This window comes from Astyanax mexicanus, chromosome 3, assembly GCF_023375975.1.
Source record: "Astyanax mexicanus isolate ESR-SI-001 chromosome 3, AstMex3_surface, whole genome shotgun sequence".
NCBI lineage: Eukaryota > Metazoa > Chordata > Actinopteri > Characiformes > Acestrorhamphidae > Astyanax > Astyanax mexicanus.
This window is the reverse complement of record NC_064410.1, coordinates 49,580,871-49,607,182: the sequence shown is the minus strand read 5'-3', so window position 1 is coordinate 49,607,182 and position 26,312 is coordinate 49,580,871. Positions and strand designations below refer to the sequence as shown.

Here is a 26,312-nt window from a genome sequence, read left to right as displayed (position 1 = left end):
CAAAAATGACAATTTTTTTAAATATCTCAGTTAGCCATATCGTATCGTATGCAATAATAGTATCGTTATCACGAATATTGTGATCTTATTTTAGGGCCATATTGCCCACCCCTAGTAACAACAAAAGGCATACTCGGAGCATGTGTGTAAACTGCAGTTAAAATTAAATACAGCTAATTGTAAATTATATATTTTCAAAAGCATTCTAAATGCATGCATGATATGGCACACCCCTAGTGGGAAACCTTTAGCAAACTTACAGGATATGAAGTACTCCAAGGAATACATTATAGAAACCTAAATTAAAGAATAGGCTATATGTGTCTATATTGATATAATAATTTGAATAGATTTTATCCATGTCCAGGATCAAACCCAGAGGTCTGTGAATTGGCTGTTTGGCTTTCTTTTCAGATTCTAATGCTGGGCTTTATGGGGATGTACCTGTGCTGTTTTTGCTTTATTTGTTAATATGTTTTTATATCCCTCTTCCGTTGTGTCTCCTGACTCCTCGGTGGCCCTGGATGAGGCAGAGTGAAGGCATGCAGCAGTGAGAGAGAGCTCCTTTTCCTCTGTAATGATTCATCTGTGAGCTGTATCGATGACTACCCCACCACAGCGCTCAGCACGGGGGGAGGTACTGCTGGGGTCTTGCTGGTAAAGAATGGGCTTGTTTGAGTTGATTACAGTTTAGTGACAGACTGGGAGCGTGTTTGTTTATGACGGGGGAAACACGTGGGTCCTGACAGGAACACATGAGGCTGAATCACGGGCTGCTGTGGCATTGTTCTTTTCTGCTCTGGCTCACGGCAGAGGGGCTTTTGGAGATGACTGAAATGGCTGACATTTAGTGTTAGTGTGCACACACACACACACACAACTTTCTTTATGTCCCCCCACATGTGCCCCTGCGTACAGTGTGAGTGTGTTTTGTGGTGCAACCACTCATATCCTGCTTGGTCACAGTTGAAAGAATAATAGTAAAGCTGTTCAAACCCTAATATCCTCCAGCAGGATTGCAGAAGCCACATTATGACTTTTAAAAGATAATATTGATTTATGTTTCAATTGAATGTGTGTACGTAATTACTGTAAAATTGTTCCTAATTTAAGTTTTTTTTTTTTTGGTATTGTAATTGTACTGAACATCGTGAACGATATTACACCCTGAAATATCGTGTCATATCACCCACCCCTAATTATCACATCAGGTTACTACTTTTTTGCTGTTTTTAGCAAAACAAAAATCCACACTGTTTTCATTTTCCATTATGTATCTACTAGAGACAGATTGTATTGGTCCAGTATCATTAATTTTACTCATGTTTTTTATATCTCAGTTAGGGGTGTGCAATATTTATGCAGTAATAAAATGTCATTTTTATTTTGTTGCAGTAATGTATTCTTGAGAATTTTTTAATTCAGTGTTTTGTCATATCGCCAAGAGTATCGTTATCGCGAAAATACCATGATATTATTTTAGGGTCATATCCCCTACCCCTACTAGGTGGTTCCTAAGGGGTTGCTATGGTATAGCTGTTGGTTGCTGTGGTGTTGTTATGGAATGGGAGTTAGTTTCTAAGGTGTTGGGTGGTTGCTATGAAGGTTCTAACCATTTGTTACAATGTTGCTGTGGTTCGCTATCTCCAGACACAGACTGTTCTATGCAAATTCTCTCAGTTGGTGTGTGGGAAGAGATGTCCATTGTGACATCATTCCTGAACATTGTGCTATTCGTTCTTATGAAGGAAAAATATACAATGTATTCATGGAAACTGTTACAGCAATTCTTCAGTTAAAAGTTTAAGAACACATGTCAGGGCATTCTTATAGGAGTATTTTGGCCACAGTTTTTTTGTTTTGTTTGAAAGCTTTCTATATGAATGATATTTTAATTATGCAAGGGCACACTACTCCCGATTGTGATGGATGTGTCAGAATTGGAAGGGTAACAATTTATTTAATTTAATTTAATTTAAGGAAGCTCAAAAAATCAGGTACAATTACAATACCAAAAAAAAAATGTTTGCGATATTATCACGTACGATACCCTATGGCACACCCCTACTCCCTAGCAGCAATAAATAGTCTACTTACTTTATAAAGTGTTACAAAGCAGTTGCTACAAAAATACTTACTCCCATCCTGTAACTAAATCTTAGCAATAAAGACCTGTACTATAGCAACACTGTAACAAATGCTTAGTAACCTTTGTAGCAACCACTTAACACCTTAGCAACTAGCGCACATTCCATAGCAACACCATGGTAACCAACTTCTCTACAAGAGCATTACCTTAGCATCCACATCGCAACACCTTTGCAACCAACAGCTGTATTAAGAACCTTAGGAACTACCTATCAACAAATTAGCTATCAATACAAATGCCACTTATGGCCTTTGTAGCAACCACTTAAGTAACACCTTACCAACTACCTTTTTAGCCACATCTTGGCAACCACCTAGCAGCCCTTTTACAACTAACAGCTAAACCATAGCAGCACCTTAGCAACCGATGCCAAACCTATACCACAGCAACATTGCAGCAAATGCTTAGTAACTCTGTAGCAACCGTTTAACACCTTAACTATCTCCCATACCATGGCAAGACCTTAGGAACCACCCAGCAACGTCTTAGTTACCAACATCTGTTGTATATCACAGCAACTCACTTGGTAATCTCACTGGCAGTTTCTGCAGGAGCTTCACTCTCTGATTATTTACTTACAGATTAAATCAGAATAAGTAATCATATCAAATAATGTGATTTAGTGCTCTGCTGCGCTCCACTTGACCCTGTGTAATAGGATAATGCACTTACACAGCTGCAGCAGCAGCAGATAAAATAACTGTACAGATGTTTTCCATTTCAGTATCAGTATCTGTTAAACTGTGCCATTGTAGTAGGACTCAGTCCAGCACTGCAGACGCTGCTTCTCAGATCTTCAGTTTCTCAGTGTTCCTGTGCCGGGTCTGCTGAGGAACTGCCGGGCGTGTAATTACTGTGGAACTGTGTGTAGGACAGCAGACAGCGATTAGGGCCGGTTCATTGAAATACGACAGTGTTCTTGTTTAAGGAATGCTTTAGGTAAACTAGGTTGAAGCCGCTTCAACAGGTATGAGCTCACTTCTTCATTCATGGCTCTGTGCCCTCTCCCGAGCTTTAAGGGCTTATGGATCTTTGCAGGGGATTTGGAACGAGAGGGAGAACACTCCTTTCTTCTCATGGAGTGGATTTGAAACAGGACTTTTCCACAATGTCCTCTAAGCTCATGCTTCCATATTTGGACTGGAATGGCAAGCTTAACAGACTTGTAATCACTCTCTTTCAGCCATTTATTTTCTCAGTTTGGTGGTCTGGGTGGGCTTTTTTTTGTATGTATGAATGTATATGTGTATATATACGTCTATCTCTGTCCTCACTGTTCAAAGGTTTACAGCTTCCACAGAATTTCAAAATAAATTCAGATTCACACACAAATATAAATCTGCACACTTCCATTAGCTATTGTTATGAATAAGAGCATCTGAGAAAAATGCAAAAGTAATATTTACTAATGTTAATATGAAATTCAAAGGATTAATATCCTAATTTAATTTAAGATCCTCAAAAGTTTACTCTGCTTGGCTGCGCTTCATTGTCCCAGATTATGAAGTAGTTTAGTGTGTGTTCTGCACTGTGGACCTCTAGCTCACCCTGCGTCCTACGCCTAGTAACAGTATTTCACATGAGCACAGTCTACAGCCCTTTTGGTCTATCCAATTTATTGCACTGCCCATATAAAATAATATAATTAGAACCGGAATATAATAAAGTAGAAATGTGGATGCTATGGTTTTGTAAATAAAGCTGAGTGATGAATACACTGCAAAAATGAAGGAAACTAAAGATTAGTTCTGCGTAGAGACAACGTGTTGTCTACGACATAACCTGTGCGAGTGCCCTATACCACTGCCTGTATTTATACTTCTGCGTTTGTGTGTCCGCAGCTCTATGTCATTCTGCAGTTCAAACCACAAAGAGGGGATTGTATGGGGGCGGGAACACAATACTCGGCCGACCAATCACAGCTACTGTGCGTAGCAACATTTCTGGGGATGGTACACTTAGGCTTAGGTTACAGCATAGATTACGGTGTATGTTATTATTATAGTTTTGATGCAAAATGATATATTGACCATAAAGCAGTACTAGTTTTTGTTAGATAGGCTAGCAATGTGCCATGCTAAGCTTCTGACTGGCGTGTGAAGAAGACGAGTGTAAATGACATGCTCAACTTATGCTAGAAGACATGGGTGCTTCTTTCAAATCAGTGAACCAAGCATTTGAGTCAGTTGATGGACAGTTGTTAGTGTTAGACCCTGATTTATGAACAAATGAATGAATGAGAAATGAGAAGAGCCCAGAAGTGCAGAATGATGGTCCGTTCAGGTTCTTTGTGTTTTAGGTCTCGAGCTTTTCCACATTGCTCGCACTATTTAGCTTCTACAGTTGCTATGGAACATCAGGAGTGGAAGAGATGCAGGGAAATTCCATTTGTGGAATCTGAAGAAGCTGCAATTCTCCCTTGGAATTCCTGACATTCTTCCTTTCTCTCTCTGTATCTGAATCTTTCTCAGTGGGCTCAGGTTCTCCTGTCTGCTCCCTTTTTTCACAGCACTATGGAATGTCATTGGGTTTGACATCACTGAGATGTGTGTGTGTCTGTGTGCACGCAGTGTGTGTTTTTCAGTGTGGGTGGGATGGTAAAGTGTAAAAAAAAAAAAAAAATGGTGATTAGATTCTTTAAAAGATAAGTTGTATATATTTAACTTTGGCAGAGCTGTATATATGTACAATTAACAACCAATTTATTTGGAATTCTGTACTAATGATGAATAGGGCCTCCTCTTTGTGGCATGCATTCCGCAAAATGTCGGGAACTAGTTCATATGTGATTTTGCGTCGTGTTTTTCTTTTCCTGTTTTAATTTTTTTATGGAACACTTATAGGCTGACCCAGTATAAGGTCAGATATATTTTTTTCTTTGTCACAAAGTGCATTATCCTGCATCATATAAAATAGGAAAATTGTGGACATGATGGGATGCGCATGGTCAGCAAAAATACTATTTTTATAGGGCTCTACGATTTCCGTGATGTTTAATGTGTAAAAATGAATGTGTAGTCATGTGACTACTCCCTGTCCAGTCTACAATGTTGAAGCAACGTGGAAAAAAAACTAAAATTGTGAGTCAACTGAGCAGCTCAAGCAGCTGGTATATATACTAGAAAGCTGCTGTCTTCATTTAATAAAAAATAATCACTCATTTAATGTTCGTGTGATATTGGTATGAGGTCATATCGTCCAGCGCTGGTATTTACTCTTATCTCAGAAAAGCATTGTGTAATGTTATCACACACTAATAAAAAATTGTAATTTCTGTCATTTTTATTTTTTGTTGAGAAATAGTTATGTTTGTGTTTACGTACTAATGATTACATTACATTACATTTGGCAGACGCTTTTGTCCAAAGTGACTTACAATAGAGAAGATAGTAACGATCAGAAAGGTAAGTTTGAAGTGTGTTGTTAGACATGGGCAGACATTGTTCTACAGTGCACTACATGTATGTACATGACTGTTTTGTGTGCAGGTCTAATAAAATGTGGGAGGCGGGCTGTTGTATAAGGAGCGTTGGAGTGCTGACTCTGGGGGGGGGGGGGGTGGGGGGGTTCTGTAGGCATGAGAGGAAAGAGAGACCCTTATCTGACAGTGTTCTGGCTTTTGTTTCCCTCCCCCACCTGCAGGCCAGCGCCTCAGGGATCATCTGAGCTCCTCAGTGTCACTCCTTCAGCCCAGATGTGACGTTGGTTGAGACACGCACACACACACACACACAATTAGCATGACACTTCTGAGAAGAGTGTTTTTTACACTGTGGTTTAGAACACTGGTTATAGTGTTTGTGGTTGTTACAGTAAAGACAATGTTCAGATGTATTATTACTGGTCTAAAGTTGAACACATCCTAGTTATTTCAGTAGTTCACTGGCAGTGCTGAATGGCCCAGGTTAGCCTGCCCTTCTTAAACCTTATTTGAGCGAGATTAACATATTTTATGGACTATAAGGTGCATTATCAATGAACGTCTATTTTCTGGACTTTTCTTTATACATAAGGTGACTTTAAGCAATGGTGGAGGGATGGTACGTAAAATGCTTCCATTTGTTTTTTTACAGTAAGCTTAGATTTCCAGTATTTTCCACAGCGCGGTTAGCAGCAGTGCTAGCCGTGGTTAGCAGTGCTTAGCACTAGTAAATGCAGCCTGACAGCGCTACACTGAGGAACCCTGGGTGTAAAGCAGGGAGCTATTAGCTAGCGGTTTGACACACACATCTTGTTTTAACACTGCAAACCTAGGCTACAGTCTGATATACCCACCTCTGAACTGCAAAAGAGCTAGCGCTGCAGTTAGCGGCTAATGCTAATACTGCTTCAGCCTCAGTGCTGGAAAAACTTCACTGAAACTCTTTGGCTGGCTTTACTGCTCCTTACACCCTGACTAGTAGATTATAAGGCACTCTGTTGTTTTTTGGGAAAATGAAAGGATTTTAATTGCGCCTTATATTGCGAAAAATACGCACAACAAGCTGTACAAATAATCTCAGGTTATTTTAAACCTGTGAAAATTAACCAGTGGGTTAGAGTTCTGTCATATACTGTAGAAAATGAGTTGCTGCAGTTTTTTTCAAGTATAGAGGTGCTCAAGGAGACATATAGTTATTACACTGTGCGTGTGAGCTTTTGTTTTGCATAGTCTATAGCTTCCATATGTGTTATTCATTTAGCTGCCATGTTTTAAAAGTGCGATTTTAATATATGTGGGATTTAATTATTTATTATTATTATTATTATTATTTATTTATTTATTTTTTGGGACGTGACTAATGTGAATCTGTCAAAAGATTTTACAGACATCCCATAGAGAAAGTACATTTCTCCAACCCCACAGGTAGAACTAATCCCATCTGAATTTTTGACCATCTTAGTGTTGAGTTTCTTACTTCCACCCCACCTGCCAAACCTCATAGCTGAAGCTGAGACTTGCTTCAGTGTTAAGCTGATGCTACAAGGTGCTGTAATGTGATCTGCCTATCAAATGAACTGCTCACTCTCAGTAACTGGTCTTCTGATGCTTTAGTTGATTTGAATATGTCAGACCTCTTCCTGTACCAGAGCTCTTCAGTCTTCTAAAGGTGTAGGTGCTCTTGTGGTAGCAGACTTGCACATTCTTCCTTATTTTTCTCTTGTTTCGGATGAAAAACTTTTTATGATTTTTAAATCAGTGGCAGTGAGATTCGGTGGAAACTCTGGTGTGTTTTTTTGTGATTTTGAGATCAATCAGAAACTGCAGTGTTGTGAAAATATAAAGAGAGTGCTGTAACAGTGTGTTACAACACTGGAGCAGTGTAAATTATTTGCGTTATGTTCTAAAATCCAATTAGGTCAGTGACTTGTTCTATTAAAAGTTCCTTTTCATTTATGTATTTGATTACATGTAATTTTCTACAGTGTTCTTTTTTTAAAGTTTTATTTATTATTCTTTTTTTTTTCTTTTTTTTGCCAAAGTTCTGCCGGTATACTGCTTACCTTTTGCGGTTACTGCACTTCACTGTGCCTAAATGGAGAAAAAGAGAAGAAAAAAAAAACTGCAAAAAATTGGGGACTGTCCCGGTAGTGTACATTTGCAGAATTCTGAATGAAAAGGAATTTGATATATTTATTCATGTATTTATTTATTTATTTATGGATGTTTATGGCTTTTACTTTCTCAGAGAGCTGATGGGTAACCTGATGCCAGCGCGCCTGATGTGAAGTGGTGTGAAAATAATAGTCTACTTCAAAGCGTGTCTGTACATGAACAGGATCTGCTCCCAGACTCTATTATCCTGGACTGGTTTTGAAAAGCTACTGAGGTTCAGTTCTGTATTGCTATTTCATTTTTAAATGTGGTTCTTTTTTTATTCGTTGGTTTGGTATCTTTAATATAGAGCTAATTAATTACAAATAATGGTGTCATTTCAAAATATTGGTGTGCTAGGTGGAGTAATATCACTGTATTATTGTGAGATTAGCAGGAGTTCTGGTGCTTTCTGTCTGTCTGTCTGTCTGTCTGTCTGTCAGCTCAAGTCAGTGTCTGGATTAAACTTGTCTTGAACTTGTGCCAAATGACTCATAACTGTAAATTAAGATTTGAAACACCTCAGCCAGAGGGGAAAAACAACATAACATTATTATATGAGGAATATAAGCTTTAATAACGTAAATAAATTATACAGACAGACTTTGAGTTGTGGTAGAGTATGCTTTGATTGCATTGCATTTAATTATTGTAGTACATTTCCTTTGTATCTGGTCAGTTGTCTTGTTTTTTTTATTTTCTTCTTCAGTAAGTGAAAATATATAAGTACTTAAACAGCAGGTAAAATTGGCCTAAATTTGTATCATGTCTGACATCTGTCTGAACGGTTTGCAATTTGTGAGTGGCACGCATACAAGATGGAGGGTATTTTTAATTCTGGTCAGAATCTCAAAAGCTATGAATGAGTTCAGAATGCTGCTGAGCTCATCACTGGTAATTCGTTACAGTTGTTTGGTCGCAGTCACATTTTCATTTATTTATTTTGCAGCTGCGATCTGTAGCCTTGTTTGGCCAATTCATTAGAAAAGCTGCATGGCTTTGAAACACGCCTTCTAACACCTCAGTCTAATTGTGTTTATCAGGTCTGTTAGCTTTTTTTTTTTGCAACACCTTAAATACTCAAATCACTGTTACTGTCCATTTTCCTGTCTTATCCCGGCCAATTTCTCTATTCTCCTTGCTGTTTTCTTCTATTTTCTTTGTTGTAAAAGTTGCATGAATTCCCATCTGGCCATTGAGACAGTTGCAGTTCTGAAAATTGGATATGTATCGGATTTCAGTACCACTTATTAAACAAAAACATTATGGGTGATATAGAGGTCAGCAACAAGTATTGAGGTTAAATCTGTATATTGTAAAAATAAATCAGGCCTGCTTGTGCACTTCGGTTCGAAAAGTGTGTAGAGCTCAATATTCAGCTTTGATGAATCAAAACATTTTTCTAATGCTCTGTGTTATGTTAAGGCTCTTGAGGTAGCAGACTTGTACATTCTTTCTTATTTCCCCTCTTGTTTCAGGTGAAAAGCCCTCTTTAGCCCTCTGAATTTTGTAATGATTTTTAAAGCAGTGGCAGTGAAATGTAGTGGACAAAAATGTGTTTTCTAGTGATTAAGATCTAAAAAAGCTAATAGTGAAACTAAAGCAAAGTTCTCTACTATAGAACTTGAATCTCTCCCCTTTAGGTTCTAGTGTCTGCTCAGATTGGTGTGCAGCACTAAGCTCTTCAATTTTACCCTGTGGAACAGCACTGTACTGTAGAACACTGACTAACACACTCGTTAACTCTGAAGGAGAGAAAGCCACACAGCTGCCCTGTTGACCTGTGATCAGAGCAGGGTTTTCTGCTCATGCACTTTGATGCCTGCTAGGAAATGCAGGCTGTCTGTTTAGCCTGGCAAGAAAAAAGCCTCCCTATTCTCTACAATGCTCCATTTCTCTCTCTCTCTCTCTCTTTCTCTCTCTGTCACACCCTCTCTCACTCACTCTCCTTTGCCCTCTCTCTGCCCGCACATGCTGTACATTTTGCTTGTGATCAGCAGTACATGCAGTGTGTGTGTGTAAGTGTGTGTGTGTGTGTTGGTCTTTTTCCCCCTCTTTTCCTCTCTGTTGATGCAGTTGGTGTGGAGTGTGGCAGTAGAGGAGTTAATGTGTGATTGGAGGTCATCACCTCTGGAGGATTAGAGCAGTGACCAGTGCCCAGACACAGATCAGCACGTGTGTCTCCAGCAGCATGTTTTAGGGTCAATAGAATACACACACACACACACACTTTAAAATGAAAAAGAAATTCAGAGTGAAATAAAAAAGTCTGTAATCTCGAATGAAAAAATGTTATTTATATTTACTTTGTAATTAAATACTTTATTCTGGAAACAAACTAATCCTTTGTTTTTTCTCATTTCTCTCTAGATGGCCTTCCTAAATGTGAACCCAAAAGTGATGTGTCGAGTCATATACCAGGTAAAAAGCCAAAATATCTTCTTCTTTTTTATGCGCACGTGATAAAGTTAGTGTGTATGTGTACACTACACTTTTCACTGATTGCAGTGCTATTTGAATGGAGGATAAAAGTTACCAGGAACAATAAATACTGATATGGACGGTATTTATAGAGCTACATAGATGTACAGAAGTTGTTTGTAATGCAACATGCCAGACATATCAGCACAGAGTTGTAGAGGTTCCTCATGGTGTCCTGTGATATCACACAGTTCCTGCTGGATTTGTGGTAGGGGTGGAGAAAAGTATCACGCATTTTCAATCAGGGATGGGTCTGGCAATGCTGCTGGCCAAGCCTTAGCATGTGTCTTCAAAGCAAGCTTTTGAGATGGCAGCAGTATGTGGATGAGCATTGTTTTGTTGAAATAGCGCACTGAAGTGAGTTTATAAAAATTAGCTCCACTCCTTTCAGCACCTCATGAACATAACACTGGGCTGTTGATGTGCCTGTAATGAAGACCGAAGGAAATCTGGTGTTATACAAAATTGGCACGTAGTCTGTAATGGCGGTGGTGTTTAGTGTCTTTCCAGTTTGCCCAGCTGGCATGTCTAAAACAGGGCAAGAGAAGCTTCCACTTAACGTGTGGGATTTTTTTATATGCTACGTTATTATGTCGCATTGGGAGGCTTGAGTATTTGTGTGCTATTTGTTTAAATATATCCCAAGTGGAACAGACCATTTTTTCCATTTTTTTTTTTTTGTATTTTTATATATTTTTTTATTTATTCATGATCCCATTTTCTACCCAATTTACACAGCCAAGTACCCAACTTCCTCATTAGGACTCCCTCTGTCACTAGTAATGCCCCAACACACCAGGAGAGTAAAGACTAACACATGCCTCCTCCGATACATGTGAAGTAAGCCACCACCTCTTTTCGAGCTGCTGCTGATGCAGCATTGCCGAGTAGCATCACAGCGCACTCTAAGGAAAGCGCAGTGACTCGGTTCAGATACATCAGCTCACAGACGCCTCGTGCTGATCGACATCATCCTAGGAGTGAGGTGGGGAAAGATCGCCATCTACCCACTCAGACAGAGCAAGGCCAGTTGTTCTCTCTCAGGGCTCTTGTAGCTGATGGCAAGCTACATGAAAGGTATTCGAACCAGCGATCTCCCCCCGAACATAGTGTGAGCACTTTAGACCGCTGGACCACATGGAGCCCTTATTTTGTATTTTTCAGTTTTGAAGCCAATTGTGGTCTTTTGCATGTTTTGTGGTCTGAGTTGTTTGCATCAATCCTACATGAAATGGTATTGCGTCTTCACTGTTTATATTTTTCTGCTTTATATTTACATTTTCCATCAAAATAAGCAGAGAGATCTGTGGCTAAAACAGAGAAAATGGAAAGAAAGAATAGAATAGAACAGTGACGAGTCTCTTATCTCTCGTCCTTGACCCGTAGATTGGCTTATGCTGGGAATGCTTTCCTGATTGTAAAAGTGTCGTCAGCCTCGGCGATGTATGGCAGGATCGCAGCATGTGTTTGTGTGGCTGACTGTGCTTTCGCATTCGTCAGAGGTGTGTCTCCGAGGAGACGTGCGCGCATTCTCCAGAGAGATTGTTCACACTGATCATTCACACTTGTGGAGTTAAAATAAGCCACTGCCTCACCCCTGATACCACACAGCCTATTCAGCTATGTGCATTCAGTTCATGCACTGCGGCCAGCCATCTGACCCTGTACCACACCCTGCTACCGCCTGTCCCGACCAGGGACATGCTGCTCTGCTCTCTTACTGTTACTGTTACAGCAATATTTCATATCACAGTAATAACCGCTTCAGCATGTTATTGTTATGCTTGTCTGTTTAAAAACTGCATGTAAATTAGGTAATGGAGTAAACTTGGCTGAACTGATTGAGAGTCAGCAGTCAGGCTAACAGATTCTCCTTCTCAGTAAATAAGATTACTCCAAGGTGTAGTGCAGTGCATAATATAGGTTGCATTAATGCTGTATATTGCATTAATGCTGTATGTTTTTATATATATTTTTTTTTATATGTTTTTATATATATATATATATATATTTTATATATATATATATATATATATATATATATATATATATATATATATATATATCCACACCCTTTTTATTTTTTTGTATGACTGCACATATATGTAGGTTTATGACTTATTCTACTGTTAGGAGTACATATCAGGCTTTGAAATTAAGGTTTTGACTACTATTGAGTTTACTCTTAAGTATTCGAGATATTTCTCAAAAATTGTATTGCACAAGTAAGAAACAATTGTAATATCAATGTACGATGTTATTAATTAAGCCATTAGAGGACTTACAATTGCCTTGTTTTCCCCAGTTAACAAGTAAATTACATTCAATTGCATTAAAATTATCGTTCAAGCTACAGTATTATTGTATTTAAAAGGTCTATTTTCTTTTCTTAGTGAATAATTGCTGTTTGCTGCTTTTTTCTATTTCACTCTGATAAAAAACCCTCACAAGGTGAGCAACAGCAACAGGAGCTTCTCAGATAAAGTGCTGTTCTTATTTCTCCCCAGGCAGGACAGCATGAGACTAGCATTTGACTGAGCTTTGACTGAGCTGAGCTTTCAGTGTGTTAGCTTGTTATGCTAACTGGCTAGCGTTACCTAGCAAGCTGTATCTACTTATGTGAAAAATACATATCCCTTTTCAATTTCCCCTCTGGTATACTGGATGAACCGGTATACTACCCAGCATATACGACTTAAAAGCAGTGCTTTTAATATACTGTACATATAGATGTGTATGTATTATTTTAATGTATCATTCATACTCATTATCAAGTTTCACTACACCCCAAGTAAATTTCACACCAGAGTTCTCCTTTAACACTGCTATTAATGCTTCTGCATTAACGAACACAGAAGTGTGAGAAAGGTCTGTTAATTACACAGAAGTTCTGTTTGACTAAGTGATAATTAAAACCAGTGCTTCTTGAGCCGGTTGTGTTCTGATAAGGCAGATCCTTTTAAGATCTCTTTGGTTATGGTTGAGTGAATCTGAGCTCAGCAGGAGGTGTTTCCCACTTTCTCACCTCTCTCTGCCGGCCGGTTAGCGCTGCTAAGCTTCCTGAAGGAAGTGTTCATGAGGCTTGGACGAGTGTCTCTGCTGCTGCTGCTGCTGCTTCAGATTATTTTAGGCAAATCAGATGCCACCACTCAGAGCTTCTGTGAGGGATCGGTTTCAAACAAAATGGAACAGTAGAACTTTCTCACAATGCGGGATGTGGGTACCCTGCCTCATTATATGTCTTTACAGCACCAGCGAAGTCTGTGCTCCTGCAGGTGTGTGTTCTCTATAAATACACTTAACCCCCACAATCAAAGACTCTGTGCCCACCCCCACAGACCTGAAACAGTGCAGCACACACACAGAATCACTGATACCACAGCAGCACTGAAGATAACTGTCCAAACAAGACACAGAGGCCTGCATCAGAAAGTTACTGTGTAGGCCACATCACTCACTGAGTCTCAATGGACACACTCACACACCTGGATCTCTCCCCCAGACCACACACTGTTCCCGTCAGTGGTGTGTGTGTGTGTTTGTGTGTGTGTGTGAGTCACAGAGAGCTTGAAGATAAAGATAAGACTGCATGTTGGTATATACTTAAAATAACAGTGAGCCAGCAGCCCTTAAGTAGTTTCAAACGGTCTGCTTTTATTATGATCTTCAGTTCTGTGTGTGTCTGTGGCAACTGAATATAAATGCAGTTACCTATTACCATCTTTTTAAAACTGTTTTCACGCTATATATTCACAATGTATTGATTAGAAGAACAGAGTTAAGACTCTTTTATACGGTACTTCCTTTTTGTAAGAAGATAAACATGTCTGGTTCTCATGATAAAACACACACGCTGCCAACTAATATATTGTATCGTTCAATTGTATCAATACATGGTGTCAGATATCAATATTCTTATTGAAACATAGCTCTTTATTATCCCTAAGACTCGCCCCCCCAGTGTGACTTATTAAGGTTACTGCTTCATTACTCCATGCCCTAATCAGATGAATATGCTAAACCTGAGGTGAAGAATATTGATTGTCAAATTCTGTTCAATTGGCACCAATAAATCCATAGTCGCCAGTATTTGCTTATAAAGGAGTATTTTATTCTGTTCAGTAACACATGCTGTAAAGTGTTGGAGTAGAGAATTGTCTTGCGATATATCAAATATAGCAGAATCACAGAATTGTGATCTCATCGTTATCCCATCCCATCCGCATAAAGCTTGGATTGTACAGCATCTCTTTAAAGAGGTCCTCCATACTTTTCCTTTCTGAGAATGTTTGGTCTTCATCACTTGTAACATTGGCTACACTACCCCATGATTTCTTGTGATACTACATTTCATCCTAAGCTTTCAAAGAATTTGCCATCGGCTGCCGGAGCCCTGAGAGAGCACAATTAGCCGTACTCTCTCTGGGTGGGTAGATGACACTCTTTACTCTTTGCTCTCATCACTATTAGGGTGATGTCGATCAGCACCAGGCGTCTGTGAGCTTATGTGTCAGAACCGAATCGCTGCGCTTTCCTCTGAGTGCGCTGTGATGCTACTCAGTAATGCTACATCAGCAGTAGTTGGAAACGAGGCAGTGGCTGACTGGAAAGAGGCATGTGCCAGTCTTCACCCTCCTGGTGTTGGGGCATCACTAATGATAGGGGGAGTCCTTATGAGTGGATTGGGTTATTGACCATGTAAATTGTGGAGAAAATGGAGAAAAAATGTGAATAAAATAATATATATATATATATATATATATATATATATATATATATATAAAAGCTTTTAAAGAATGTGCCCAATTCCAAATTTAGTCTATATCACTACCTGTATTCATATATAACGTTGATCATCAGTGTGTGTTTAGAACACACATTATTATGTTAGATATATCTTATACATATTTTAACCTTTTCTCAGATTCTTAAGACTTTTGTACAGCACTGTTTATTTTCTGATTCCAGTGTTCAGCTGTAGATTTTGTATTTTAAATATGTGGTAAACAAATCTTTACATTTTCAATTCCAGTTTGCTACACACTTAATCAAATTATATATTTGAATATTATATACACTTCATTTTTTGTGTGTCTTTGTTACATTGTTGAAATTCTATATAAGATATAAAAATGTGTGTAAACTGCACAAGACCTCCTAAAGGCTTCCACTGGTTTATTCCAGCTTTCCCAGATGACTCCAGCTCCTGCTCAGGATTGTGGTTGGGTTTCAAAACACACAGGAGGGCCTGCACTGTTCCACTTCCCCTTTTAGAACATTAACTGTCACTGTCGACGGTTTCCGTGAGCTCAGCCTAACCGAAGCTCAGGAATCTCAGTAACTGAAAACACTCGGCTCACGTCAGCCTGGCACTCGCCGGGTTTGTTTGGTTTTGAATTTTTTTTCTGCTCTTGCTCGCTGGACCTTCCTGCATCTTTTAAAGCAGCTCCGCTCCCCTCGCTTCCCTGTGTGGGCCTCAGTGCTCTCCAGTGAACATCGAGGGGAGAGAGAGGGAGAGATCTGTGAGGGTAAATGATTTCCAGGGCTTTCTTATTGAAGCTCACATGCATGTAATTAGAAGAGGACAGCGAGGAACTGAGGAGAAGAAAGGAAAAATGAATCACACTAAAATGAGTGAATGAAAACTGACAGAAAGGAAGTATGAGGAAGATAATTTAGTCAGTTAGTGTGCAAATCTGGCAGTGAATGCATGGCTTCATAAGCTTTTACCTGAAACAAAGAACATGTGGAAGCAGTACTGCATCTAGTTTTACCCTTCAGACAGAGAACTAAAATAAATGTGTATTGTGTATCATAAATAAATCAAAACACGCTCATACTGGAAGCTAATGGGACAGATACCGAATAAACAGATACTGGAAGTAACTGTTTAATTACTTACCTCTGTACTTATCATTTTACTACAGGCTTTAACTAGAAGGCAAACCAGAGAACACCAATCATAAAGAACTGATAACTTGGTCACAAAGTCATTTTTTATTTTATTTTTATTTGTGCCTGCAGTGTCCCTACCTGTTTCTGCATGTACTGTATTTTGTGTTCACGTCGTTTATCTTTTAATGACATACACAACCAATGCACCAATTGCAGCTTTAATGCGTACATGAACACTTAGTTAAAGTGACTGTGCGTAAGTTTTGGGGATTTTGAGACCTCTCTGGTGAGAATGTAGAGTGTACATATTAAGCATGTGGAAAATAGCTTTTAAAACGTGCATTTTGGTGCAGTCTCCTTTCATCAAGGATAAATCTAGAACTCTGTCGCAGTCTCTTTTAACTCAGCAGCGCTCTTCAGTTTTAATTCTGCATTTTTTTTATTTAATGATGCGTAAATGAGCAGATGCTATTCCACTATCTCCATGTTCACAGTAGCAATTGTATCAGAGCCATAAAAGTGCCTCATTTGCCCAACTAACCAGAAAAAAAACTGTTGTGGGCAGAGAAAAACACTAGTGCACTCTGTTTTTAGACTGAATAGGGATGCTAGCAGAAGCACACTGATGCTGTTTATTACAATAAACAGCATCAGTGTGCTTCTGCTAGCATCCCTATTCATATTTTGTCTCCTCCCTTCTCAGAAATACTATTGCTTTAAAATGACAAAACTGCTGCTTTAATGTCAGTGTATATTTGTGAATAGTTTTGTGAATTTTTGGTTGGAGTGAAAAATCCCTATTTGTGGTTTAACGTCCATGTTTATAGCCATACTATTTTGCCTCAGAATAAAATGTAATAATTTTTCTTTAATAGTGGGATTGTAAAAGATGATCTATTTCCACAAAACAAACATAGCAGGTGCAGTATTACAGTATGGTCGTTTTCATGTCTTGTATGATATAGTTAAGCAATAATACATGGGAGTGCTATAACGTGTAATATTGAGGCTGAGTGCCGTAGATCAGCAGAGCAGTGCCAAAATTACACATTATAGCATGAACCTCGAGGGTATTAAAATATTTGAAGTTAATGATCTGTTTGGTTATAAACACTTTTGAGAGTTAAAATAGTTTCATTGCTGCTCTGTTTGTAGCTGCGCTGTTTGGCTTGTAAGCGCTGCATCGTTGCTAGCTTACCTGTATGTGGCGGAGTAATGCATGGAGAGCTTCGGTTACATTCATTACCAGCTGATAACGGAATTTGTAGAACGCCTTTCATCCAATCACATTGCAGGGTCCGAACTAACTGTGGTATAATATTGATTATAGGGCTGCCACAAACGATTATTTTTATAGTCGACTAATCACCGATTATTTTTTATGATTAGTCGACTAATCGGATCATACGTTAATTGAATATAAAACACAGTTTATCACAATAGAATGCAGCTGCTATTATACAACCATCATTAGATTTCAGCTATATGCTAACTAAAAATAAAAACAATTAAAATCATAGTTCATTAAACCTTTAATGAAATATGCAGCTTGTTGTAACAGACAATTATTTTACTGTTTAGCATAAAGTGTAAACAACTGTGTAAAATAAGGATAAGGCACTGGCATTTATGAAACATCTCAACTGTGAGGTTGTTTGAACTATTATGAAAAAAAAGTATATTAATAAAAAATGCCTCTCTGTCCAGATATTGTGTACATTACCGTCTCTCTGTCGCACTCAGTGTGTCTTTAGTTTCTGCCCGATCTTGTTTTTCTGCCAGTTCTTGGGCTCCCTATCTCTTTATAAAGGCGTTTTTCCCCATCCGCGTCCCAATTCACTAGCCAGGGCAGCGGTCTGCACAGATCTGATTGGCAGAGGAGAGCATTTGGTGATTTTACACCACACATGACTGATCTGTGAGTTTACTGCACCGAAAAGCACTGAAAACAGAAGCCACTGTCAGAATGAAATCCTTCTCTGTAGTTTATCGGTTTGGGACGGCATTTGTGACAACGTCTGGGTCTGGATCCGGATCGCGGTCCGCCTATTAGTGACCTCTGTTTTAAAGCTATCAAGATGAGTAAGTTAAGTACTAAGTTAACGCTCTGTTTACGCTAATTTTAGCAGCTAAATAGCAATTTAGCTTCTTCGTCATTTAATCAGCTACAACATGCCTCCTTTTCAGGTGCTCGTGCATCGCGGTTGTGCTGCCGAGGAAGGCAAGTTCTTCATTGCAGATATTGCATTGCACGCGTTTCACTTTTATTTTCTTGGTGATCCCACACTTTTGAGTTCTGTAGCGGGGTAGCCATGAAACCAGAGCCTGTCTGTATAATGTCCTGAGATTTCGTCCACTACCTACCCCGGTTTCCACTACTGCGCATGTGCGTCCAGGACAGAAAGGCAGTCGCAGCAGTTTGGAGAGAAAAACAAAGAAAAAAAAAAACGACGAATCGACTATTAAATTAGTCGTCGACTATTTCAATAGTCGACATAATCGCGACTAGTCGACTAATCGTGGCAGCCCTAATTGATTATATTGAGAGATTTGCGATACAGCATCATGTATTGTCCATATATTGTACAATAAATCAATAATGTCATTGTCATCGTGACGGGCCTAATTTTTTAGTGTTGAGATAAAATCTAAAACATAGTCCTACTCTGTCCTCATTTCTCAGTTTCTCTCTCAGAGCAGTGTGTGTGTGTGTGTGTGTGTGTGTGTGCTTGCTCTTTACCATACCCTGTTATTAGGGGGCCTGAATTGAGGGAGCTGGCAGGAAATATCCTGAAAATATTTATGGGGGAAAGAAATGCATACGTGAAATAGATGCTTTGTGAAACTCTATTAAATCAGTCTCTCTACATTTTTAGAATAGTAGTTTTGTGTGCCTTATGCGTGTGTGTGTGTTTGTGTGTGTGTGAGAGAGAGAGAGAGAGAGAGAGAGAGAGAGAGAATGTGTGCATGTTGTGTAGCAGCTGTATACACAAATAGGCCTATGCGTTTCTGCGTTTCATAAGGCCCGGTCACGCATGCCTCTCATTCATATAGAGCATGACTGTGCACAGGCACTCCCCGGTTACGGCAGCTGTGCCGGACGTGGTGATCTGCTGACCCTGTTGTAGTTGGTTGGGTGGTTGTGTGGAGTGAAAGTGGGAGCTGAATGGTGGAGGGATGAAAAGGAGAGCTGGGTTTTTGGGTGGTGAGGTGGTTCAGGCTGATCCAGACTGAAAGGCTTTTGTTGGGAGAGCTGGGACCGGGACCGGGACGGGGCTGGTGTGTCAGGGAGTGATGTGCTGTTGATGGTAAGTGGTTTTTTGTCAGTGTCAGTCCTCTGAGGCGTGCCATCGACACCTACCATTCATCACAGTGTTTACTGTCACCAGTCTCTCCATCCACATCAGCCGTTTAGCACCTACACACACACTGCTCTGCTCTCCTGATCCTCTCTCTGACTTTCTCTACACACTCCTCAGCTTATTCATGTTGTCTCCACTGCCTCAGAATCTGTGAAAAGGTTTTGTGGTTGGACTGGGGGGTAAGCAACATATTTAGGTCTGGATATTGGAATTCAATACCAAAAAGGCACCGACCGAAATGTCTCTGTACTACAGATTAAAAAATAAAAAATAAAAAAATCTGTGCTGTTTTCGATACTTTGCATGAAATGCACATAAATCAAACATGGAGAGTGTGCGCAACAATGTAAAAACCACTGCCACGACACCCTGGCGCACACATGCGGAGAACATGCACAGAAACGACGTGAATCTAATCATACGAATTGTCGACACACCGTCATTGTGCTTAAATCTCAGGCAAAAGCTCATTCTTTCGTTGTTTCTCTTTCTCTCTCTCTTTCTCTCTCTCTCACTCTCCCTGCCGCTGTCTTCTACCAACAGAAATTAAAATACAGTAAAAAAAAAAAAAAAAAAAAAAAAAAACCTTAACCACACTGCCCCTCCCCTCAAAAATACAGGGAACTAGCAGCATTAAGAAAAAGAATCATGATTATAATTATTTTTTAAGTGACCACTAAATTATAACTATAATAACTATAACTATAATTGACTTTAATTTTGTCAATGTAAAGCTGATGTTTAAAAAAGTCTTTAAACTATAATGCATAAAGCAATATGCATAGAAAAAATATTTATATCTTAAGCATAAGCAATGTTTTTCGTTTATAATAAAGCGCCACAAGCATGCTTAGTGTTTTTTTCATCAAGATCCAAAAAGTTGGAGTCTCTCATGATGACAGTATTAGAATGGGATTACTCGTTGTCTGTTCAACAAATACGTTGTGTGAGGATAATTATCTTTTTTTGTATTTTTTTTTATATTTTACAATTTCGGAAAAGGTATCGAAAAAAGTATCGTTTGGTATATCCGGTACGGAATTCAAAGAATCATATCGGTACCGGTATCGAAATTTTAAAATGAGACCCAGCCCTAATCATAATGTCTGTTTTTGGCCAAAACTGAGCACTGACATATTTGGCTGAATACTGAACATTAACACATGTAACAGGTCGTAAAATATAAATCTCAGATCGTAGATTCTGGCTCCATGATTGCAATAACCTTCAGAGGAACCTGTAGTGTGTATCCAAGCGGACTGAGAAAAGCTAAAAGCCATGCATCGTTAGGAAAAGGGCTGTGCTTTCATCTAATAATGCTGATTGTACATTAACCCAGTGCCTATTACACCAGTAACACAGAGGATCACTGAACCCAGTCACCTTCTCCTGTACATACAAGCCTTTCTGTGGCTACGATGGATGAATAAATTGTTGTCTTTCCTGGCTGAGATTATCATCACACACCTCCATACCCTCTGTTCCAAGCCCACCTCCACAAAATCGAGCTGGCCTGTTTCCCTCTGCGTTCCTTTCTGTCTTCATTAGAGCTCATGACTGAGCTGGGTCTTAAGACTGCTGTTCCTCCCTGGAGTAGAGTTAATGGAAGGCCTCTTAAAGGATTGTGCCGAGTCTGTGGTGTGCTTTTATGCTTTAGAGACGTCACTGGACTAATGGACTTTGTTTGCTGATTTTTCTTTTTTTTTTTTTTTTTTTTTTCTGATTGATTAGATCATCCGTGTGATGATCTAAAGGATTAAACGGGTCCCTCTAGTGATGAAAATGGTTAATAGTGATGAAGCAAACCTGTTACATTGCTAAATTCAGACTGTAGCTCTCTTATCTCTTTGTTATTGAATAGATTTACATCTCGTGACCCATACTAGTCACTGCCCATTGTGGAATTCCCAACAACAGATTTTGTCTTGTTTTCTGGAAAAGATGCACAATGCACACCACAAAGCATGTTGCTATGTCAAGCATCACCTTTCTCTGCATGCTGTGCAGCAGGGGTCAGCAATTAAATTTGGCCATGGGCCAGATATTTTCCAAGCCATTACGTGGCAGGCCACAAAAAAAAAAAAAAAATCTGTTTTGGAAAATGAAGTGTAATAGGATGGAGTGCTACAAACTAGTAGCTCTCCAGCCCAGAGGGTTGTTGAACCCAATTGCAGAACAGTTGATCTCAAAGCAGGTAAACTCAAGAAAAAAGGATAATAAATAAATAAGCACACCACTTCTCATGCATGGTCGCAATCCAATATACTACTGCTGCCCCAGCTAGTAAAATCCCTGGCTGTGGAAAAACGCCCTTTTAGGGAGCTAGGGCACCTTAGAAAGGGCAGAAACTAGTTACACCGAGCACGACAGAGAGACAGGGGAGGAATGCAAACAAAAGCTCGCCACGGCAGCCTGTTGCCGACCCCTGCCATACAGTGAGTAAGATGATTTGCAGTTTGCACCACCACTAAAGAACAACCTCACACATGCTTTTCTGGACAAGCTGACAAGTACAGAACTATCACTAAAAAAACAACAAAATGTGGATTATTGCAGTTTCATCAATATGATTTGGGTCATGCACGATTACAATGTTCTAGCGTTTTCTGTCCTGCCCACTTCACCACACCAGAGTTACACAGTGCAGTAAGAGTTGTGCTGAGTCTGCAGTATCAGCATCAGAGACCCTATTCTTCCCTTGCATTCTTCCAGTACAGAAGACCACACATGCTACTTTCCTCTCCCAAGCTTTTTATACCAAAGCCCAAAATTTGCCCTGAAAACAGTTATCAGTGTTCAGTTGTCAGTGGCTGAGCTGGATATGATTGGAATTTGTGGTGGTGTTTTCTTACCTTTTGGTTGAATGTGAGATTTGTTTTGGTAAGTGCCAAGAATCTGGTTATCTCAAAGCAAAATGGTATTGAGCTGCTAACTGTGAGCAATAATGCTGCTAAATTGTGCTGCCAGTGGGTCAGGGCTATTCTGAGGGCCAATTCTAGGGCTAAAGCTGATCTCCACACTTTCTAAGAAGCTTCGCACTAATCCTCTGTTCTCTTTTGTCCCGCCAGCAGAATTTTACTTTTCTGGAGTGTACACACACACACACACTTACACTCCCATAGAGATGTCCCTACACTTGCGTGGACTTCAGTTGACTGTACTGTATTAATTACTCTAGCAGCACAATGCTACACACAAAGCTGTGAAACTGTTTTCAATGAGGATCTGAGATTTATGAGGACAATTAGTCTTCACAAAGTGCTATACATATGTATAAACACATTATATATATATATATATATATATATATATATATATATATATATATATATTATATATATAATTAACCTCTTGAATGATCTTTTTGCAATTATTTAAAGTATTTCAGATGAAAAAATACTAATATGATGTATTTAACTATGTCCAGATATTTGTGGACACCCCTGTAAATGAATTGATTAAGCTACTTGGCATTGCACTCATTGCTGACAGAGATGTGCAAATGAACACACACAGCTTGACTAACCCTAGAGAAAAGTATTGCCAGTTGATTATAGAGCACATAAACATGAACTGTTTGGCACCATACCTAGTGCCAATTTTGGGCAAGTGGGCTACAAATATTTGGTGGAATAATCACAGTTTTCATGCATCTTGGCATGTTCTCCATGTCTTTCACACTGCTTTACACTAACTTTATACCACTCCTGGTGCAAAATTCAAGCACTTCAGCTTGTTTTGATGGCTTGTGATCATCCATCTTCCTCTTAATTATATTATGCAAAATCAAAGAAATTAATCATTGATTAAGTGGTCTTTTATTTTTTCCAGAGCTGTATATATGGCACACCCCTAACTGAGATTTTCTCCAGATTGTAAAAGTATTAATGATCAGTCAATGATTCCAATATGTCATGATACTAATAATGCACTCCATATATCTGGGATTGAAGTAAAATAAATAATGCTGGACAGATATAATCTGTTTCTAGTAGATATCTAATGGGACCTGAAAACAGTGTAAATTAGTTTTATATTTTTTTTGTACCCTGATAGCCAATATGGCCCTAATATTGTATCACGATATTTCAGGGTATTTTCACAACTACATACTCAAAAATGTATGCAATATTTATGCATACGACACAAAATAGCGCATCATGCTATAATGTAGCTTATGCTCCTCACGCATTGTAGCTAAAAGTTTTGCTTTTGGTCAAACTCTTCTGTTGAACCCAGTGTCCTCTGAGTGCTCTTACTGAACTGCACATTGATTAGCCTGTCTTGGCAGCACGTGTCTTGTCCTGATTACGGGCAGTGGGGCAGGAATGGCTGCTTCTCTGAGTGAGGGGGCATTAAGACTGAGGGGGATTAGAGGCAATCACAGACAAAGCCTATTCCTTCCTTAAATCCAGGCATGACAGCTGTTTACAGGAGCTTACTTACTGCCTGCCTGTTTACAGTGAGGGCTGATGGGTATAGCCTGGCGTTGCTGGCTCCAGCATGCTGTAAATCTGATAAGCCAGAGAGAGGAAGCCTCTGCAGTCATGCTGCTCTCGATTGCCAGGTTAAAGGAGCGTTTTGTGGGCATGATATGAGATATTGGATGTTGGATATGACTAGTTTGGCATTGGACTACTACTCCACCCATCACTCTCTGAAAAGACCACTCACTTCCTGCTCATCCATATGCAGTAATGGACCTTATGGAGTCTGCAACTTAGGGAGCTTTAGTCATGAACCTACACTGTGGAGCCGCGAGGGACGTATCCAGCCTGTCAAGCCGCTGGCAGGGGAGTGTGCCGTCACTGGTGGACCAGCACAGGTGGCAGTACGCACAGACTGGAACCACACTGCTTCAGCTGCCAGGTAAAGACCCGCACCTGCTGCACGTGGCCCTCAGTCACAGACGTCATGCCATCTGTAGCTGGAGGCTGGAGCTTGCTGGAGGCTGCAGAGTTTAAACTGGAGTCTCTGATTCAGATTGCTGTTTTATCATGCATCGTGAGACCCCTGCTGTTGCTGGTGTAAAGTGCTATCTGTTGCTGCTGGTTTCTGCCTGGAGGGTGGTTGTTTCACATTTTCTGTAGCTCACTGACTTATTTATGGCCTCCAGGCTCCTGGATGTTTTTGTATCAACATCATGTCTTGCATGATTTTCCTTCAGTGTATCATTTGCTTTCACTGCAGCTAGAGATGATTTAAAAGAAGAATAAAAAAAAAACTCATCTAATTGTAGAAATTAAGTCAGAATACTCTATTTTAGCTTCTTACTGGTACATATAACATGGCAGGCTGAAAGTTATGGGACAGGAAGTAGTATTGTGTCCCCTGGCTTTAGTCATGTCCATTGCACTGACAAGTGGGATAGGTGTGTAAGAAAATATCAATACACCAAAGCATTGCAAAGCTTTTTTTTCGCAGTACTGTATCAATTTCCAAAAAACACAATGTTGATTTACTTGTGTTTAAACCCCACCCATGAAATAACAGTGAGATCTAATTAAAAAGAGCATAGCGCTGTTATGATGCAAAAAAAGTAAACTTTTATTTCACAATATATCGCTTCGCTTACAGCAGGGGTTGGCAATTAAGTTTGGCCCCGGGCCAAATATAAGCTATTATAAAAAAAAAAAAGAAAGAAATCGGTTTTGGAAAATAAAGTGTAATGGAATGGACTGCTACAGACTGGGTTCACCAACCCTCTGGGCTGGAGAGCTACTAATTTCAGAACAGTTATACTCAAAGCACGTAATCCCTAGAAAAAAAAGGAAAAAATAAATAAATAAACACACCACTTCTCACCCAGGATCGAACCCGTGTCGTCAGGGTCGTGGTCCTATAAACTATCGCTGCCCCGGCTAGTGAACTGGGACATGGCCGGGAAAAATCACCCTTATAAGGAGAAAGAAAACCCAAGAATGGGTGGAAAAACGAGAGGGACAGGGGAAGAATTTAAACAAAAGCTCGAGAGAGAAGCATTTTATTTCATTTTTTTTTATTATCGTTCATATACCCACATCAGGCCCATGGGCCGCCTGTTGCCGACCCCTGGATTTACAGTATCACAATATATTGCAATATGTAGAATCATAACTCCTGTATTGTGATGCGTCATATCATCCTCATATGCTTTTTTTTGGCCAATGCATAGCCCTTCTCAACAGCTGTTGTGTTGTGATGTTAGTCAGGTTTTTTTTTAACATATAGAAGAATCATCCATATTGTCAAAAGACAATGAACTAGAAAAGACTGTATTTCTATCCTATTCTATTGCATTCTGTTTTTTTTTTCTTTTTTTCTTCCTATTATATTTATTAACTTATATTTTTAAGCTATGCTAATTGTTAATTTTTCTGCCTTACCTTTTTCTGGATACTGATCTGCATCCCTATTAATTAATAAATTATTAAAATTTTATTAAGTATTTTTTTTTATTCTGAAAATGCAAAAGAAAAACATAAAAGAAAAAAGACAAAAATCCAAATTGATTTTTGCTCTAGGACAAAATTGAAAAACCACACTTCCTCTAGAGCCAAAATGTGAAAAGAGTTAACCAAAAGCAAAATTTTGTGGTCAATATTGAAAGGTTGGCACAGATATTTCAGCTTTTGTTTGGTGACTATCACAATTCCTGATCAATACTGTACAATACAATACAATGCTATACTATAATATACTACATGTAAAGATGATTTAGCTAAAAGTTGAAAGAGTTAAATCTCCTTATTTACTTGTTCTTATGTCACTTCTAATAATTGTAGCCTGTGTCTTTTAAAGTTTTTTTTGCATTACTGTAGAAGATAAAAAAAGACTTATTTCACATCAGTTTCTGTCAAAAACTGACTGT

General features: G+C 39.1%; 1 protein-coding gene across 8 annotated transcripts in view; it reads left to right on the top strand.

Annotated features, from left to right (window-relative positions):
- The window catches only part of trioa (trio Rho guanine nucleotide exchange factor a), a 158,831-nt gene that overhangs the window by 18,682 nt on the left and 113,837 nt on the right, over positions 1–26,312 (top strand). For 2 of the 8 annotated variants that reach the window (XM_022683229.2, XM_049475421.1), the window contains exon 1: positions 23,877–24,331. In XM_022683229.2, the coding sequence (XP_022538950.2) occupies positions 24,199–24,331 (133 nt within the window). In that variant the 5' untranslated portion in view covers positions 23,877–24,198. Of the gene's footprint in view, positions 1–10,094; positions 10,146–23,874; positions 24,332–26,312 lie in introns of those variants that run through there. The other 6 variants (XM_022683232.2, XM_022683230.2, XM_049475422.1 and 3 more) reach the window with 5 other exon arrangements.